The sequence below is a fragment of the Melanotaenia boesemani genome, chromosome 10 (assembly GCF_017639745.1).
Source record: "Melanotaenia boesemani isolate fMelBoe1 chromosome 10, fMelBoe1.pri, whole genome shotgun sequence".
Lineage (NCBI taxonomy): Eukaryota > Metazoa > Chordata > Actinopteri > Atheriniformes > Melanotaeniidae > Melanotaenia > Melanotaenia boesemani.
In genome coordinates, this window is record NC_055691.1 from 7,125,176 (window position 1) to 7,145,539 (window position 20,364).

At 39.8% G+C, this 20,364-nt stretch overlaps 1 protein-coding gene across 1 annotated transcript in view; it reads left to right on the top strand.

The window, feature by feature from the left end:
• The first annotated feature begins 1,006 nt into the window (after positions 1 to 1,006).
• The window catches only part of slc7a5 (solute carrier family 7 member 5), a 33,149-nt gene continuing 13,791 nt past the window's right edge, over positions 1,007 to 20,364 (top strand). Inside the window, exons 1-5 of the mRNA XM_041997431.1 lie at positions 1,007 to 1,942; positions 3,967 to 4,092; positions 19,396 to 19,501; positions 19,696 to 19,740; positions 19,830 to 19,953. Of these exons, the coding sequence (XP_041853365.1) occupies positions 1,375 to 1,942; positions 3,967 to 4,092; positions 19,396 to 19,501; positions 19,696 to 19,740; positions 19,830 to 19,953 (969 nt within the window). The 5' untranslated portion in view covers positions 1,007 to 1,374. The remainder of the gene's footprint in view (positions 1,943 to 3,966; positions 4,093 to 19,395; positions 19,502 to 19,695; positions 19,741 to 19,829; positions 19,954 to 20,364) is intronic.

Below are 20,364 nucleotides of genomic sequence, written 5' to 3' on the forward strand. Positions count from 1 at the left end.
AAAATAAAATACTACTACTACTACTAATAATAATAATTATAATAATAAAGACAAAAAACAAAAACAAAAAACAAACAAACAAACCAAAAAAAACAAACATAAAATCCAAACATAACCAACAGGGGGAATATCAGGTCTAGACTTTCTTCTCTAGTGTTTTTTTAAATTAGTTTTTAAAATGACCTGATCAGAAGTTCCGTTCAGTTTATTAATTTATTCTAAAACAAACCCCTGATCCTTACTTTTGAATAAAACAACCACTTATACAGGCTAACTTATTTACTAAAATAACAAGAAAATGATTTTATTGGCAAAAATGATTGAATCACCAAACTTCAAGGATCTTTTTTTTTTTTTTTTATCTTTAATAATCTAATAAAACAGATAAAACACAAAACAGACTCAATATCTTAACATTCTGCTTTGTGCTTAAAACAGATAGTTAGTACTTCCTCTGGCCTGGAGTGCATTGTTTGAGGCTTGCACTTCACTAATGAAAAACAACATTCTTTACTGGTCAGGCTCTAATTATCTTATGTAAGAGTTGACAGATCAGCTTGTGTTAATTGGATTGAGATCCGGATTGTTTGCAGGCCATGTCAATGAGTTGATAAAAAAAAGTTTGAACGTTTTATTTCCTGCAGCATTACCAAACCTTTCCATGGTGGGACGAGAAAACAAACCTCCAGTAACAGCTGTACTCATTTATTTGTTTATTAGGTGATAGCTTGTTGCAGATATTCATAACAGAGGTATCTAAACTATGCCCAGAACTCTGAGTTAAGCAACACAAGATGTTGCGCTATCATACATTCCTTTACTCCATCTATGAGCTTCCCGCAAGCTGTGTTTTATTTTTTCTAAGATTACAACACCAAAAAAACCAGTTCAGCTGGTTTCACAGCTTTTCTGGGAAACAATCCTAAAGCCTTTTTTCAGTGTTTCTCACTGGTGTTTTATGTCTGATTCATTCAAAGAAGTTTTCACGATAAAACTGGGTTATGGTCCCTCAAAAGCAAAGGCGCTAAGGGATGCTGAGGGGTCGTCGTGTAGTACCAAGTCTGCCGCTAGAGGGCAGGAAATAACACAACGCTAAATAGAGTTGGATCATGGGCAGTCCTTGATGGAGGAGGGCCATCATGCCAATTTTCTCCGCGTCTTTATTCGTTGACAGAATAGAGATACATACGAGTGGCCACGCTGCTCTGACTCACACCATCACACCCCGCGAACTCCTCGTGGCTGAGCCCGGTTGAGCATCAGACCTCTCCCCGGACTGAGGCAGACAGAGAGAGGCGACAGCACGGGAAGCTTTGTTACCTCCGAGTGAGGAAGAAGAAGAAGAAGAAGAAAGGGGAAACGACTCAACCAGTGATGTCTGCGATAAAGAAGAGAAACTCCAATTCGTCGGCAGACAGGGAGGACGACAAGACGGTCACCGAGAGGATGCTTTCCACCATCTCCAGTCCGGCCGGAATACCGGCAGGCGATGCCAAGAGCCCCAACGTCCCTGCAGAGGGAGGAGAGGACGGGGTCGTCCTAAAGAGGACCATCACCCTGGTGAACGGCGTGGCCATCATCGTGGGTACAATCATCGGCTCTGGCATCTTCGTGACGCCGACCGGTGTAGTGAGGGAAGCGGGTTCTGTGGGTCTGTCCCTGATCGTGTGGGCAGTGTGCGGGGTCTTCTCCACTGTGGGAGCCCTCTGCTATGCGGAGCTGGGTACCACCATCACTAAGTCAGGGGGGGACTATGCCTACATCCTGGAGGTGTACGGTTCACTGCTGGCTTTCCTCAAACTCTGGATCGAGTTGCTCATCATCCGGCCGTCCTCGCAGTACATCGTCGCCTACGTTTTCGCGACTTATCTCCTCAAGCCCATCTTCCCTGTGTGCCCGGTGCCGGAGGAAGGGGCCAAGCTGATAGCCTGCCTCTGCATCCGTGAGTATCTCAGACCGAAGCGAACCATGCTTCCCTGGTGGGGATGATGCAACGTTTAAGGCGGACATGTGTTGGATGTAGTAACACTTCCTGGTTTCACCTGCCTAAAGAAATCACCTGTATAGTTAATAAACCACCACCTCCAACTGTTCCAATTCACATACACACAGTTAGACCTCAGAAGCACGTTCCGCAACAGACGCGCTCACACGCGTACAGTGGAGTACATTATGTCCACGCGCGCAGCGTCAACGGCTGTGCTGAAAAAACGACACGTTATTACATCAGCTCCGGTGATGGTCGCCGGTTTTCATTAAAATTATTTATCATGTATTAAATGTTGAGTGACAATTAAAAAAAAGTAATTTAGTTCTTTGTTGTAATTTAATACATTTTCTGTAAGTTATTAGACGATAAAGATGCTTATATTTGCTCCAGACAGGGTACAAAGCTAGCATGTTTGTTAAATGCATTTCCTTTACTTAAAAAGTATTTAGAATGTGAGAAAATATAGTCATATTAAGCTGTTAAATTATATTTATTTTTAAATATGCATTTTAAAAACTATATTTATTGAAAAAGAAAATTAAAGTTAGGTCAGATTAAATAATGTTAAAAGATAGCCAAATCTTCCTTGATTTAGTTGTCCTATATTTATATTTTCTAAATACCAAATAACATGGGAAAAATACAGTGTAATGTAATAATAGATAAATGTGATGTATATTTTATTAGTCTCTAATCTCTCAGTTGCAGAACTGAATTCCTGGAAATGTTTACTTCACATTCAGCGTTCATCTCCAGATTCTGCTAAAGTTTTAACGTAATTCACAAAGACACACTCTGCTTAGCACCTTGTCTTAGACTCTTAACAAGATTACTCTGGATTATTAGCTGCTTCAGCCTGTTTGCACCAGTCTCTGCTTGTATTAATGCATTTGATGCCACAAACAGCATACACACACTGCACACACTCCCATTTTTGTGTAAATGCACGTGACACTGCATATGCATGTGAATTAATAAGTGTGTGTGGTGCCAGCTTGTAACTCTGGTACCTAATCTTCAGACTGACTGAAGGCTAAATCCTGACTGAGACCACATGACAAATCTGTGGTATGGGAGGCTCAGTTATGTGTGAGTGTTTCACGATGTGTGTGTACAGTGGAGTAATCAGGGTCATGAAGGGGCTACAAGCCTCCACACATATAGCTCTATATGTCTATTTTTGTACAGGTTGTTGTTCTATTTAACCCATTTCTGTGGGAATTCAGAACAATGTGTGTGTTTGCTCAAGTATTAGTGTGAATTCTGATGCCAGGCGTGTATGTGTTTGACCCTCTACTGTACGCAGCCTCATTCCCTTTGTCTTGGACTCTCTTACACAGAGTCCCATTGTGTTGCTTCGTCTTTTTGTCGCGGCACCAACCTGATTTAGGAGCTTTGAAGGGACCTTGCTGTTTTAGTTAATCACTTTTAATGGGGTCCAGGGTTTTGGGCCTCTTCAGGAAGGCCATGAGTGTGTGTGTAAGTGCAGGAGGGGGTGAGTACCAGCACTGTACGCATGCTTCTGGACAGGCAAACGGGGGCAGTGGGGTGGCTTTTATTCTCCCAAGAATGTGTTTTCTATCTCAGGGAATACTCCTGCAGCTCACATTGTGTTGTGAGAAATGCAGGCACACACCGTCTCTGAAGATCACCAGGGGAGACGGATTGAAGGCAAAATGAACCGTTTATTCAGCTATTTACAATTACACATGGGTCCTCTACATGCCGGGAAGGACCAAACAAAAGATCCAGCTCTCTAAACAACAATGTGCCACTACTGAAGTCACTAAACGGCAACTGATGGGTCCCACAAAAACATTTCCAGTGCATGCAAGCAGTAGGACAATAAGAGTTAAAACAAAGTGCAGAGGTCTCTGGCGTTATTGGTGGTAGAAACGGGGGCAGTAACACCAAAGAACATATTGACAGCGATGGTCAAGCATCTCTGTGTTTTGTGTCCATCCTTTTTCCTGCAGTTTTGCTGACGTTTGTGAACTGCTACAGTGTGAAGGCGGCCACCCGAGTGCAGGACTTCTTCGCTGCAGCCAAGCTTCTGGCGCTCGGACTCATCATCATTATCGGCTTTGTTAAGATTGGCCAAGGTAGAACACACACACACACACACACATGCACACTCGCACGCACGCGCGCACACAGACACACACACACACACACACACAGACACACACACAGACACACACATATGCATCCACATAGTTTTCTGTTTGCCAACATCTTGAACAGCTTCATTGACTCGCCCTCCAAAGGTTGAGAAGCAAAAGACGAACAGGAATGAAACATAAGCTCAACAATCACATGGGATGCACTGAAGACAACATTAAATAGATTAAATAATTAAATGAATGTGAAAGTTGATATAAATCATTGCTTTTTTGCAAATATTCCAATACAACCATAAGCACTGTAAAAATCTCATGTTGTGTTTGAATAAATGCAAAATATGAGGCTGAATATCATTAATTAGTTTAACTTAATATAACCAAAGTTTATGAATATACTGTACAGCAGAAAAGTCTTGAGCCAACCTCCGTTTGATTATGTATTTCCAAGAAAAGGAAATAAGTCCAGTAACTGATTAAAACACAAGACAAAAACATGAGTTTGTACATTTCTAACAAACTTGAAAGTCAATATTTGGTCTGAAAAGCTTTATTCTTCAACACGGTCTGAAACCTCTTAGACAAAAAAAAATCTAAAAAAGTAATCTTTCTTTGTTCTTTGTGTTTCTTGAGGGACTTTTCAAAGCTCTCCTTTGGATGTTTTTGCTCTATTATCTGTCCAGATGATCCCACACTACTTTATTGATGGTGAGGTCTGGGTTCTGGGAAGGATCCATCCCTCCATCAGTCCTGTTTCAGTCCAGTTCTTGTGTCATGTGACATACATAAGCCTTTTCTCCCTGTTTCCCTTCCTTAAAAATAGTTTCTTGACAGCCACCCTTCCATAGAAACCATTTTTGAAGAGGCTTCAGCTTCATCATAGGCTGAAGCTTGAATAATTCATAATCACTGTTAAGTAGCTTAGCAAACAAACAAACAAACAAACAAACAAACAAACAAACAAACAAACAAAAAATCTTAAAATGGTCAAGGTAAAAGGACTGGACCAAAAATGAATAACATAATGGCCAAAATCCAAATAAAACATGGAAAGATCTTCAGAAAGCCTGGAAAGCTATGGCTCATAACCACATCTAAGGTTCATAGAAAGTGACTGCTTGGAAACAAATTCTTAACCTTTCTTGATATTTAAATGAGCCTTTTTCTTTTTCTTAATAGAAATATCTTCTGCAGGCTGATGTAGATGATTTATAATCTCAAATAAGGTCTAATGTTTTTGGTTAAGTTACAATATATTGATAGATTAGGAACAAAAGCCATTAATGCAAATAAATACTTTGTTGTTGTTGTTGAAGTTGTTGCTTCTCTTTAATAAAAAAACACCAACTTTTGCACTTTTACACAAGTGGAAACAAATCTCTACAAAATGGTCCATTTAAAATGTATGAAATGCACAGTATTTATGCATGCATTAGACATAAAATAAACATAACAAAACAAACACATGGCAGTGTTTAACACTCTTACAGTGTCTGTTTGCCACATAACTTGAGACAGAAGGTGCTTACTTTTATTCTGAGAGCTGCCTGCTGGCTCCTTCCAGCCTCTTACATAATCACACAACCTCAATCACCGATAGGGATTCCGTAAATTAGATTATGTCATGGATGTAAGGGATCTTTTTCTTTCTATAAGCTGAATTATTTTGGTTTGAATACACAAACTTATTTCCCCTGAAGTCACTATAATGTGATCCTTAAATCAAAGACTTTAACAGATAAAGTTATTGATACAGACACCTTTTACATCTTTGAAAGACCCTGTTTCAAGTTTTTATTAGAGGTCTTTCTGGGTTAACCCTTGCAACCTTGTAGGCGCAGGAGTGTAGCGTCCTGGAGCCAGAATGAACCCTCATTACGACCACAGGATGTTGTGAAGTGCAGCCAGAGACCAGAGGAGCCGCACAATGGCTCTAATGTTGAACACAGCCCCTTTCATTGGAAATCTGCTCATTAGCTGCTGCACAAAAAAATAAAGAGAAAAAAAGAAAAGCAAGTAACTTGCTTCCAATTCAGTAAAATCCATCAGAACATCAAAACAGTGAAAGTGTGTTGACATGAAATGAACTCAGGGAATCAGATCCTGCCCTCTGGAGGAAGGCTGTGCAAGTGCTGGCTGCTTCATTAGTTCATTGGGTTTATGTTTTAGGTCAGGGGTACTCAGTTCGTCCCTACGAGGGATGCAGTCCTGCAGGTTTTCAATGTGTCTTTTAGCTCAAATTAATAGATCAATCAGCCTATAAAGTTCTGCATAATGACTCATTAATTTGAGTCTGGTGTGTTGGAGCAGGGAAACATTAAAAACCTGCAGGACTGTGGCCCTTGTAGGACTAGACTGAGTAGCCCTGTCAGGAAATACTATAGCTGGTATCCAAGGGTACATGAAACCCCGGTGCTTTCGTTCTGTTGATGGAAAGGCTTTCCAGCAGGCGATGGAGACTTACACCTTCCCTGCTGCCTGTGTTTGTGTTTGCTGCCAAGCCCAGGTGTTTTTCCTCTATCCGTCAGCTGCTGAACTCCTCTGGGAAATTGAGACAATCAGACAACTGGTGCATTAGATCAGAGTTAAATCAGAGTTTTAGCAGTGGGAGACAAAACATTAGAGGACAAATTCCTTGAAAGGGGAGTTAACAAGCAGGTTCTGGAAATAAAGCAAATCCAGACAAAACAGGTTTGTTTAGTCCATCCTATCTGCTTTCTAAAGAGGTGTGCTTCATCTGTTTGGAGGTCCAAGCTGAAATATGACCTCTTGCGCTTTGAACTGACACAAGATATTAACTCTAACCACGCTGTAAGGTTCAGCAGTGTAACTAGAACTGCAACACCAAACCGATAACTTTACTAAACCATATGAATTCAAACAGGATGGAAAAATGACACTGAAGGAGCCAACGAGTATTCCAAGTGTTCTTTTGTGATTTATTTACAGTCCTGTCCCAAAAAATATGACAATTCAAGATAAAACGGAGGCATAAACAGAGAAGGGCTTGGACTGGAGAGCGCTGGATATGATTTATACATGTCCCTCCACAGTTGCCAGCACACTGTCAAATTCTTGGAGCAGAATTTTAATTAACCTCTGCATGTTCATTCTGAAGTAGGTCAACTATATGTTTTTAGTTATTTATTACAGTAAAAAAAAAACGAGGAAAATACATCAAACATTTCTAGCAAGTTGTTTCCTCCCAAATACAAAGCTGAAGCCAGATTTCATCCTGCATTAAACACATGCACAATGCGTGGTTTATGAAACTTCAGAACGGCTATTTGTGTGGAGGTGGGAGGTCACAGGTCTTGGATCAGCTGACTGGTGGGCACTTAGGGCCTCAACCGGGAGCTGAAATTGTTCAGACATGGAGCAGAAACAGAGGTCAAGAGGGAGGGGAAGTGAGGAGGAATGAGGCTTTTGCTCCGGTGGACGAGCAGCAAGGGGGTCAGAGAAACATATATTATGTTGTCCCATAGAAAAAATAACTGATGTGTTTCAGTCAGCAGATTTTTAAGGTGAAGTGCATTTAAAGTAATGCATCAGAACGTCAAAATAAGAAGAAATGGCTTGTTTTACCTTGTTTGATACACATAAGAAACATGGAAAAGGACACGATGTGTCCACCTTCTCAGGATAAACAATCCATACCATATCATGTGTTAGCATGACATGATATAAAAAACTAAGGTGTTAAATTATGTTAGTCCAACCAAAACTGGACTTTTTAAAAGGATATAAACATCTTAGTATGATCAACAAAACTACACTATCACATCCAGATAATGCAGTTGGAGATTGAATCAATGAGTCTAGATGCTTCCATCTTTTTTGTAAAAATAGTATAGTTTAAGTTCATGTTCCCACAACCGCATTCCCATTAAAGCTCCTCTAATTTGCATATTTTTCTATTTCTTTTATCAGACAGCTACATGCAGCAGAAATTGAGAAAGCAGCCCATTAGGACTCAGTGGCAGACTTTTCTGTGTTCTGTCAAGCATTTCCAGACTGTTGTTCTTCTCTAATAAAATCCAGATTTTTATAACTGCAGAGTCATCTGCAAAAATCACAATTCAAGTTAACTTAAAGCAAAAAAATCTGTGCAGTAATTTTAGTTATATTTACATGTACGACAACCTGCTACAGAGAAAGTTAGAAAGATAGAGGCCCAAACACTTGGCCAGGTTGTACCCCTTTGGCAGGGTCACACTTGAAACGCTGATGGAAACTTCAAAATAAAAAGAAATGGCTGGTTTTGCTTTGTTTAAGGCGCACAAAGAGGATGGAAAAGTACATTTTGCGTCAGCTGTGTCTGCCTTCTCAGAACAAACAACTGTTATCAGCATGTTAACATGACATGGGATAAAAATACAAATCATTGTGGACTTTTTAAATGCACGTAAACATCTTATTATTACTAACAAAACCACAGCAGCACATCCAGATAATGCAGCTAGTGGTTGAAAAAAAATTATGCATGTAAATGCTCAACTAGACTCAAATGGAGCTAGACCCTCTGCACATGCTCCATGTCTTTACATCTTTTTGCAAAAACAACACAGTGTATATTTATATCACTACAACCACATTCCCATTAAAGCTCCTCTAATTTGCATATTTTTCAGTTTCTTTTCTTAGATAGCTAAATGCAGAAGAAGTTGTGACTGGGAAGCAGCCCATTAAGATTCACTGTAGCTTGGCTCAACTGTGCTGTTAGACTTGAATGCAACATTACAGCTAATTAGTATAATAATTTTCACTGCATTGATCACTAAATGGTTCTTAAGTCCCATTTATACTCTACAAAAAAGATCGCTGTGGATCATTTCATCTGTCTTCATTTAATCAGAAAACGGACCATTTACTTGCATAATTTGGTCTGTTTTCGGAGTCCTTGCAGTTATGTATCCTGACAGAGCAAACAGAGTAGTGGCACTGGAAACCACGGGAGCAGTGTTGAGCAGTATAGCTAATATGTGACCCGCGAAAGGAACAAAGAAGAAGAAGCCTTGATGTGCTTAATGGCTGCACAGACCACAGCCTGCCACTGGACTGCCTCTGTTTTCAGTCACTGTTGGCAGTTTGACATATGGGTTCTGTTCTGGGCCCACTGCTAAATGCTTCCTCGGGGTCATTTGATAAGAACCTTCAAAGGTGTATCTTATTACTGTTACACAGATGATATTCAGTAGTATGTTTCTTTTAAACTTAATGACTTCTCCAAATTGTCTGTCATGTTAAGCTGGATCAAGTCCATCGACGACTGTATAAACAATAACTTAAACTAAACTAAAACTGACGTCCTTGTCTCTACTTCCTCTGCTTTGGCTCCAAGTATAATGGAGCCTTGCATAGCCAAGTAACGTCACAGCTCTTCTGCAGCCTTGCCACAGCAGCAGGGATATGAGATCTTCTGATCAGGGTGCTGGTTGTCCCTTCATCGAGACTCAGAACTAAAGGTGTGTCACCCTGAAACTCTGGAACTCTCTTCCATTGACTTTTAGATCTATGTGCTCTGTGGACACTTAAAAAGCAGCGTAAAACTTATTAATTTAAACAGATTTTTAAAATATATTTTTATATATTTTTTTTGATAATTTTACTTTTTATATTTCTTTTTTTTTTTACATACATACAGGTAGCATTTAAACTGTTTGTGATGCTTTGTGATTGGAGCACTTTTAAGACAAACAAACAACCAACCAAACAAAAAATGTGAGGAATTATTTTCCTCATTTCAATGAGATGTCTGTTAATTTCCAGAATTTTTTTCCAGCTGTGCACTTCAAATCAAAATCAAATAAAACTTTATTTATATAGCACCCCCCCCCCCCCCCCCCCCCCCCCGTCAAACACACACACACACATCACAGAGGGTAAAAGCAAGTTAAAAGGACCAAGGAAACGCTGTCGTAAATTCTGGGGTCTAGTGATGTGGGGAAACACTGAGATAAAACACTGTAAAACTAAATCTAAGACAATCTAAAAACCAACCTGGGTATAAAAGTAATATTGCTAAGACCCATATCACATCCTCAGGCAAGCTGTTCCACATACGAGGGCCATAGAAATAAAAGGAGGACTCGCCGTGGGTTTTTGTTTTTACTCTGGGAACAGTTAAAAGGCCAGTACCAGAGGACCTGAGGGGTCTAGTGGGTTCATAAGATAAAAGCAAATCAGATAAATAAGGTGGGCTAAGACCATTAAGAGACTTAAAAACCAATAAAAGAATCTTAAAATCAATTCTGAAGCTGACGGGGAGCCAGTGCAGAGACTTTAAAATTGGTGTAATGTGGGCCCTCTTTCTGGTCTTTGTCAACAGACGTGCAGCTGCGTTCTGTACAAGCTGCAGCTGGTTCAGGTACTTCTTCTGAAGACCAGAAAGAAGAGCATTGCAGTAATCTAATCTTGATGTGATAAAAGCATGAATCAGTGTCTCTGCACTGGCTCGAGAGAGAAACGGCCTGATGCGCGAGATGTTCTTTAGGTGATAAAAAGCAGTCTTAGTTATGTTTTTGATATGTGGCTCAAAACTGAGATCTGCATCTAAAATCACTCCCAGGTTTTTTACTTGGTTAAAATGGTTGAGTGCTATTGTTTTCAGTTTGGCCTCCAGTTTCTCTCTCTCAGCTTCAGGTCCAATCAATAAAACTTCTGTTTTGTCCTGGTTGAGCTGCAAGAAGTTTTCTGCCATCCACCCTCTGATATCTAAAATACAATCTAACAAGGCATCAATGGGCCCGTGCTCATCAGGAGTCACGGCAATATATAATTGTGTGTCATCAGCATAGCTCTGCAACGATTTATCTGAAACCTTTGTTTATCCTTTATTAGTGGATCAAATAAATAACACACCTGAGCTCAATTTACCCTCAAGAAACATTTTTACCTTTCATTCGAGAGCAGGTCATAATCCACATAAATCGAATGCAAACTTCTCATGTTTACCAGCTGTTTTAGTTTGTCAATGGAGCATGAAGATTACAGCTACTCATCTGTAGTCATAGTCCTTTCTTAAGAGCTTTTTGTGATTTGGTGTTTAGTTTGATGTCTATTTTAAATCTTTCCTGCCTGTCTTTGCCATCATGGAGTCAGTAATAACTGTTTATCAAAGTCGGGCTGCACAGCTTATATCAACACACAACTGTTGTGGCTCTCCCTCCTGATTGGTTGTTGAAGTGTGCCTTAAATGTGCCTTCTGTAGGCTGTGGGACCAGTTTTCTTTTTTATTTGATTAATTATAATTTTAGTAGCATAAATCAGGCATGAGCCATGCTGATACTTAAATATATCAGACTTTGAGAGCACCATACCGAGCTCCTGTGAGAATAGTTTTTATAATTAAACTCAGAATTAAGTTAAGAGTGTCATTAGGAATGTAGATTTCATCAAGTTTCCCGACAGCAGACATATTTTTGCTTGTGTGCCAGTGGATCACTGAGGTCAGAGTCTGCTGGTGTTTTAGATTGGAGAACAGTTTAATCAGATTAGCCCCTGCTTTCTTAATCTGACAGCCACCCACGCTGTTTGGAAGTGAAACTCTCAGATCAAGTCATCATGTCACACTCCTCGTGTAACAACAGACTTTCCCTCTAGTGATCTTACTACTTTATTAGTAACACAATTGATATACTACAATTTCAAAGAGCAAAGTAAAAATTTAGACACTAATGTTTTCTGAAGGATCCTCCCTTGATTTATCTAAGACTTTAGAGTACAGCTAATCCACGTTCCACATAAACCAGAATGCAAATTCAGTCACGACTTTTCACCATGTTAGCTTTTTTTGGGTAAAGATGGGCAAGATTTTTGGGTAAACTGAGCTAAATGCACATAAAGAGGTTTATCCATTTTATTTCTTTAAGTCTTCTTGAAATTCTTTTAATATAAATTTCTAACGTTAATGTATATATATATATATATATATATATATATATATATATATATCCTCATCTTAGCATCTAAAGGAGGAGGGAGAGTTAATGCTAGGGATGAGTCAGATCTCACCACCATGAAAAGCTGTAAAGGTTAGAAAGTAGTCAGGTGTCACATCGATTTTCAACTTCACAAAAGCTGCATGATGACAAATAAGTTTGACAAGCCAAGACATGGGCTAACAAGGCCTGAGGTGGTGAGCAATCACATGTATCTGAGTATCGCAGACAGCTAAGGTGGATTTAAAAACACCCTCTTCTGCAAATAGATTTCACCATTCAAGAGAGAACTTTATGTTTTGGCATGAAAAGTAAACAATAAATTTATTTGCTTAGGATTTTGTGAAACGCACATGATAACTAAAAGCCTGTTACATAAAAAAGGACACATTCATGCCAAACATTTTTTTTTGTCTTGACTAAAACTCGTACATGTGTACGCTCAATGACCACATTCCACTTGCTGAGTCAAACAGCCCATAAAGAGCACATGCACATCACAATTTGTTTTAAACATCTGCTTTAACATATTTATACTATTTAAAACTCTACTATTGAACAGATTTTCTCGGAGGCACCGCCTAATGACGGCTAATTCAGCATCCATCTTGCATACTGTTTCTTCTCTAAGCTCCCTCCAGGAAGCAAAAGTCAGTCCGATGTCAACTATTGTCTTTTCTCTTCCTCTGTCTCTTTCTTTTCCTCTTTTTCTCTGATAATGTCCTCTTGAATTTCTTGAGAATCAGCCAAAGTGTGCTTTCAAAATGACCAGTGTGTTGATTTCCAGTTGCTAGCATAAAAGGAAATGCAGCTGTTAAGTAATGCGCCAGGGTGGAAAAAATGTTGTCAAGTGCAGTTTTTCAGCCTCGGGGTCCTGCAGGACAACAAGAGCTCCAGGAATGTACATAATAAATATCACTATGACATCAACACGAGTCTGAAGCACAGAGTTTTAAGGCCGGAAAGTTATGTAATGCTGTTTTAATACATAAAGATATATATGCTGCAACACCTCTTACCTATGGAACTCAATTTTATTTGTTTATTTTGTTTTATTTTAAATGAAACAAATAAGTGATGAAATCAATAAATACACCTATGAAATAAATTCATTTGTTATGCTAACTTGCTAACTTTGATCAAGTCATGATCGCAAGTAAAAAAAAACAAAAACAAAACAAACAAACACAAAAAACAGCCAGAAACCAGTCGGAATATGTTGAAAATGTTGACTTCTGAAGTATAATGTAATGTGTTGAAACAAGCTTAGTTTTTTCAAGATGATGGCTCTTCTACCACTAATCAAAAGTCAGCAGCTTAAGCAAGGAAGCCTGGACTTCACTCTCTATGGCTCATCGGGGGAGTTTCTAACTAGATGTCTGAACCATCTCATCTGGCTCCACTTGATGTGGAGGGGAAGTAGCTCTACTTTGAGCCCTATTGAATGACTGATCTTCTTACCCCTATTTTAAAGGAAAATCCCAGACACACTGTGGAGAAAGCACGTTCCAGCCGCTTGTATCCATGGTTTTGTTCTTTCAATCTCTACCTACAGCTTGTGATTATAGGTGAAAGTAAGAATGTTGATCGGTCAGTAAAGTGTTGCCTTTCATCTTGGCTTCTTCTTCACCACCACACCTGATGATCTCCTGCTCCATTCTTCCCAACCGGGAGAGGTCATTGCACCCCTTTCCAGCTGAGGATCATGGTCTTGGATTTGGTGGTCCTGACTTGATAACACCATCAAAACTAACTAATTGCAGAAATGGCTGCTCTCAGCTTCTGTAGATTAGTGCATCAGCATCCTCAATCTATTGACACAATACCAAAGAGTATTTTAATATAAATATTTGGGAACTGGAGCATCAACCTAAAAAGCTCAAGGTAAGTTAGTTGTCTTCAGAATTTGCTTGAGATCCCCAGCACCGCCTCATTGGACTGTGTGAGACTCTCCATTCGACAGATAGTACAGTACACTGGTGTTTCCCACGCTGTGTCCTGGCTTAGGCCTAACCCTCGCTGTACCAACACCACCCAGAGCTGTTGGTTTAACAAACGTCGCTGTGTCTGAGAATGTGCATGGATGTTGAGCTGAGCAGGAATGTGGCACGGACCTCAATCCAGCAAAAACCTGGAAGTCAGGGAAACCAGGCTGGGATCAGAATCTCATTAATCCTAACCACTAATGTTTTACATCTTTGGACAGTAGGGTCTACAGCTGGTTTACATGTAAAACATTTTTTTATTTATCCATATAATTTTTATTTAATCAGGAGTGTCCTGGCCAAGACAGCAGCAGCACAGTTATAAATTTTACAAACACACATCAACACACTTAATAAGAAAAATAAATAAATAAATAAAAACAAGTTAAAACCCCAAATTAAGCAGATGTAACCTCCAAATCATCAAACATCTAAAAGCGTCTAATAACATTAAGTCATGAAGTTTCAAGGCTTTCTGCAGTTTGTTCAAGGCAAAGGGAGATAATAAAGACTCCTGTGAACAAAGACTGTAAGGTCCTGATCTCTTCAGATGAAGAAATTTAAATGACATTTTTAAATTATTAGCATCTTAAAAGCTTCAAATGCTAAATGTGTAGCCTTTTTAAACCTCGTGTACATTATTGTCTTATTTCGATCAAAAGTTTGTAATTCCTGAGTCTTGGCTCAGTTCTTAGCTTCAGTTCACCTGCCAGATAGTTTTTAATGTGGTGGCTCCATTAAAACCCAGGCTGCCAAAAACAAAATGTGAGCTGTGGTTGGATGAAAAAACTTGTGCTGTTAGACGTGAATGTCACAAAGCTCAGCAAAAATGGTCATGGCCAGGTGTCATTTCAAATCTTAAAGGACTGTTGGCATTTCTATCAGGCAACTTTGAAAGATACTAAAAGAAAATATCTCTCAAATATTATTCAAACCCCAATAAACCCCACATACTTTTTTACTTATTAGCTATAGTACTAAGACAGTCTGCACTAAACCTTCATTTGAAGAAATTTCTGAATTTCTTTGTGGATAACGTAGCTAACGTTAGGGATCAGAAATCTTCTCCCATCTCTTATTCATCAGTCTCTGTTTCTTGTTCTGCTGTCTTCTGTCAGTTTGAACCTGTATCCTTTGGTTGCTTACAAGAGATTGTTGATCATCTGAAGCCCTCGGGTTCCCCTATCGACATCATTCCACCTTGTTTATTTAAAGAGGTAATTTCTACTCTGGGACCACATGTTCTGTCTATTATTAACAGCAGCTTGTCCTCAGGTGTCGCCCCAAGATACTGGAAACAGGGCATAGTTCAGCCATTAAATAAAAAAGCCTAGCCTTGATCCCAATGTGCTGTCCTATTTTAGACCAATTTCCAAACTTACTTTTTATTTAAAATTTCTTTAGAGAAAATAGTCTATATACAGTGGAAAGGGTTTTTAGAGGTAAATAATATTTTAGAGGTTCTTTAGCCTAGTTTTAAGTCTTTTCATAGTCACAGAGTCTGGACTACTGAGGGGTTTTATTGACCTTCTTGTAGCCACAGACTTTGGAGATTATGTTATCTTAGTTTTATTGGACTTACCAGCTGCCTTTGATACGGTGGATCACATCATATTGACCTTGTTTAGAGCATCATGTTTGCATTCAAGGTGCTGCCCTCGACTGGTTCAGAATTTTTGTCAGCTTTTAAATTCTGCAGTGTTTCTCTGCCGTGTGGGGGGACTCAGTTCTTGGGCCTTTGCTTTTTTCTTTATATATCCCCCATCTAGGTTCTATTTTTAGAAAACACAAGTGTGCTTTCCATTTCTTTGCTGATGACAGCCAGGTTTATATGCCTCTGAAACAAAAGGACTCCACTTCCCATAAATTGTTGATAAAGTGCCCCGAAGATGTAAAGTCCTAGATGGCTTTAAACTTTCTGTATTTCAGGTTTTATTATTTGGTCCTAGTGTAACCACTGGATCGTCTCCTGTTGATTTGGGCCCTTTGGGTACAATTTGTCAAACTGACTGTCACTAATCTGGGTGTAAAACTGGACGGTGATTTTATTTTAGACAGGCAGATCAGTGCAGTGGTAAAAAGCAGCTTTTATCAGCTAAGAAAACTGGCCAAGTTCAAACATATCCTTTCAAGAAATGATTTTGAGACAGTGAATGCTTTCATCACAACACGGCGGGATTACTGCAACTGACATTATGTTGGTCTTTCTCAGTTACCTTTATCCTAGGGATGTAACGATATCAAAATCTCACGGTACGATACGATTTCGATATTGATCTCACGGTACGATATTTACTGCGATATTGTGGAGGGGCTCACGGTATTGTAAAATTGTTCCTGATATTGTGTTTATGATGAGAATAACAAAAAAACTGACATTTAATCTGCTTTTGCCAGTCACCATGCCATTTATTGTTATATTTATGGATCATGACAACATAAAACACTGATCACTTAATGCTTTTAAAGTGCAAATTCAAGTCAGGAACATTAATACAATGTTTGGTAATACTTGGTCACATAACTGTTTCTTCTTATGTGCAATGTTCAAATTAAATCTAGAACTGTGAACAATAGGAAATTCCCTTTAAGTGCAAACATGTATTCAGCAATGTACCTCGTGATTTCCTGAGCCCTTGCGCTGTTGTGTGGCATAGTTGCTGAAAATGCCTCCTGTAATGTTTTTTGGCCGGACGGGACCTTCTTTGTAAGAGAATCTGTAAACTTTTCGGGATGATGGGTCGTCAAATGACTCCGCATGTTGCTTGTGTTTCCTGTGTTGTATCGCACTGTAGCGTGGCAGTGCTTGCACATGGTCCACTGTCTGTCCGCTACCCTCTCTCCTTTAGCGTTTTGTGACACGGCGAAACCAAAATGCTTATATACATCGGACTTAAAAGCTGCAGGGGCTTGCACCATCTCAAGTTGGGGGTTGTTTTCATCATCGTTCACGTGAGTCGCGCTGTGTTCACCGCTATCCGCCATGCTCGTCTTTTGTATGAACAGCGTGCACTCCTATTGGCTCAACAGCGGTTCGTAAGCGCAAAGGATCATGGTCTATGTAGTTTACAGTGCTTTATTCCAAGGGAGCCTGCTTATTCTTGTTTTTTGACGGATTCCTGGCCTTTAAATATCGTAACATGACCACGACGACATCGAGACACTTTTATTACTGCGATATCGCGATATCGTCAATATCGTTACATCCCTACTTTATCCCATCTCCAGCTGGTGCAAAACACTGCTGCATGTCTTTTGACGCTTCCGGTTCACGGAAGAGATAGCATAATTCTTTTATTTGTTTTTAAAGGTCCCATATTATACACTTTATTCCCAATCTGAGACCATTCATTAATATCTAAATGAAATATTTCCGCCATGGTATGGACAAATCGACCCTCAGTTTGAGTGCAGCGGCTTCTCTTCACCTCCCTCTTTTTAGCAGCTTCAGAAATGTGCCGTTTATGGTGGGCGGAACCCTGGTGGAGCAGCTCAGCTGTTGGCTCCGCCCATCGCATCGCCCGTCATGAGGTGATTGACAGGTTAATATATTTTCAAGCTATCAGACTAATAAGGCCGAATAAAATAACTGCCAGCTCTTACCTCTCCAGCTGTGTCACGGACAGTTGGTATTGAACCTGGCTTCAGCTTCAAACGGTTGGCGAAGCCTGCTTTCCATGCCCCCATGTTGTGGAAACAGTCCTCTTTGAAATGCTGGCCACAGACATGCAAAACCTTTGGAAGTTTTCCGGGTACATTTCCTCCAAAAATAAAATTAATCCACTCAGTCCTCGTGGGTTCAGTGGATGGAAGTAAAAAAACGTTTTCGTGTTCATTTATGCAGCCACAAACAGAACAGTGCTTCTGTCGCTTAGCCATGTCCGCTAACGAGGGTTGCCGAAGAGGGAAAAACACTGGGCGCTAGGTGATTTTTAGAGGGCGGGCTTTTGGAGCCGGTAGACGGGTCCATCGCTCTGTGGGGAGTGGTTATTGTCCCTTATGACGTCATAACGTACACGCTTTCAAACAAGCTCATTTCAGCGCTTACTTCCCTAGAGGTGGAGCAGGGGGGAGAGAGAGCGCCTGAAAGAGTTTCACACTTACGGGTCTCCTACACATGCGGGGGGACCAGTATGACTGTTCCAAAACCATTAAAAAGTGAATTTTGCATAATATGGGACCTTTAAGACATGAAAGGTCTCTGAGCTGTTGCATGTCCACTCCCCCTCCCAATCACTCAGATCAGATGAGCAGCTTCTCTTGGATGTGACAAGGACGCAATGTAAGCTCAGAGCTTTGCAGTGGCAGTTCCTCGATTATGGAACTTACTGCTACTGCATGTTAGACAGGCCTCCTCACTGTCCATTTTTAAATCTCTGCTTAAAACCCATTTCTTCTCTTTGGCCTTTGACCCAGCTCAAGAGTTGATTTATTATTATTTTAATATTATTTTTGGTTTTATCTATTCTTGTTTTTATTATTTTAGCTGAGGTCTTATTTTACATTGTTTTATTATGTTTTTAAATTTATTTTATATATTTTTTAAATATTTTATGTATTCTCACTGTTCAGCACTTTGGTGAGTACTTAATATTTTAAAGTTCTTTATACACTACCGTTCAAAAGTTTAGGGTCACTTTGCTATGGGATTCAATAGGGAAGTGACCCCAAACTTTTGAATGATAGTGTAAGTAATGTTGGCTGGGCTTAAACTTGAAGGCATTTACACAGACTTAAGATGTTTGAAACATTTTGATTAACACCAAAAATAATTATACTGTCACAGATAGGTATAAAAATAAAAACAACAAAACAACACACAAAAAAAAAAAAAAAACAAGTTTTTTGCAACTTTCCAAAGAAGTGTGTTGCAAAAACAGATGTTCAGACAGATGGATCTTTATCCACTCAGATCTCAACGGCATAGATGAGCGGTTTTAAAGTTTTGACCCAGAAAGCCCCAAAAATACTTTGTCCAAGTTTAAATGAAGTGAAATGATCCTTTAAACAAGGTATTGAAAAAGGACCACCTCTCTGAGTTAAACTTTTTTATCTTCCAGCCCAGTCTGAGTTCTGTGTGAGGCATCATTGACAGAATCTGGGAAAATCTTTGGTCGTCTCATTCCTTCGTAACGTCAGTGCCCCTGCAGTTCTTCCATACAAGGAGACAAATTAAAGCTGAATAGTTCTCCTACTTTTAGGGTTTTTGGGTTTTGTGTTGAGCAAACAGCCATTATTATGCTCATTACATACTGTACATGTTCCACATCTGAGACATGCTGCTGAACCTGACCGCACAGTGAGACACCATAAGATTTTTCTGATCTAAATCTATTTCTCCCCCCCCTTTTTCCCCCCAGGTGATACAGATGATCTTCTCCCAGAGAATTCCTTCAAGGGATCTAAGTATGAGTTTGGTAGCATCGGCCTGGCGCTCTACAGTGGTCTGTTTGCCTACGGCGGCTGGTGAGTCAGCACATCAGCTTGAAATATGTGATCACAGTTCCTGAAATGGAATTGTTAATTTAGTCACCTGTAAATAATAGTTTTTATTACTTTAATAAAGCAGATATCTTAGTTTAAAATCCTCCAATTTATCCACATACTTTAAATTGTTTTGTAATTTCATTATGTGTAATTGCTGTGTCATCCCCTTCCAGGAATTACTTGAATTTCGTCACAGAGGAGATGATCGAGCCTTACAAGTGAGCTGCCGTGTTTTAAAATGCTTTAAGTGTTTGTAGAGGAGTGATTGAAGTGGTGCACCTTGTGACTGTTTATGTGTCGTCTTCAGAAACCTTCCTCGAGCCATCATCATCTCTCTGCCCATCGTAACAGCCGTGTATGTTCTCACCAACCTGGCGTATTTCACCACGCTCTCCCCTGACCAGATGCTCGGCTCGGAGGCTGTAGCCGTGGTGAGTGCACATGCTTCCAAAAAAGCTATTAAGTCAATGATAGCACTAGATGTCAGGGATAGAATAAATTTGACTTTGGGAGCTTTCACACTGGTGCTGTTTGGTCTACTTTAAACAAACCCTGCTCAGCTTCCATGGATAGTCCAGGTCATTTGGAGTAGTGTGAACACTCATTCACATTCTGATGTGGACCAAAGAAGTGAACCCTGGTCCTCTTGAAAACTCGGTTCACTTGCAAATGAACCGTGGTGCATTTCACTTGCAGTGTGAAAGCAAACAGACCATCCAGTGAGCCAAAGAGGGGAAGGGATGTAGAACGTATCATGGCACAGCTGGATAACTTTCTGCCTGTCCCGCTGCTTATACTGGACAGATTCTGGTGAAAACAGTATTAGGTTTGAATACCAAAGT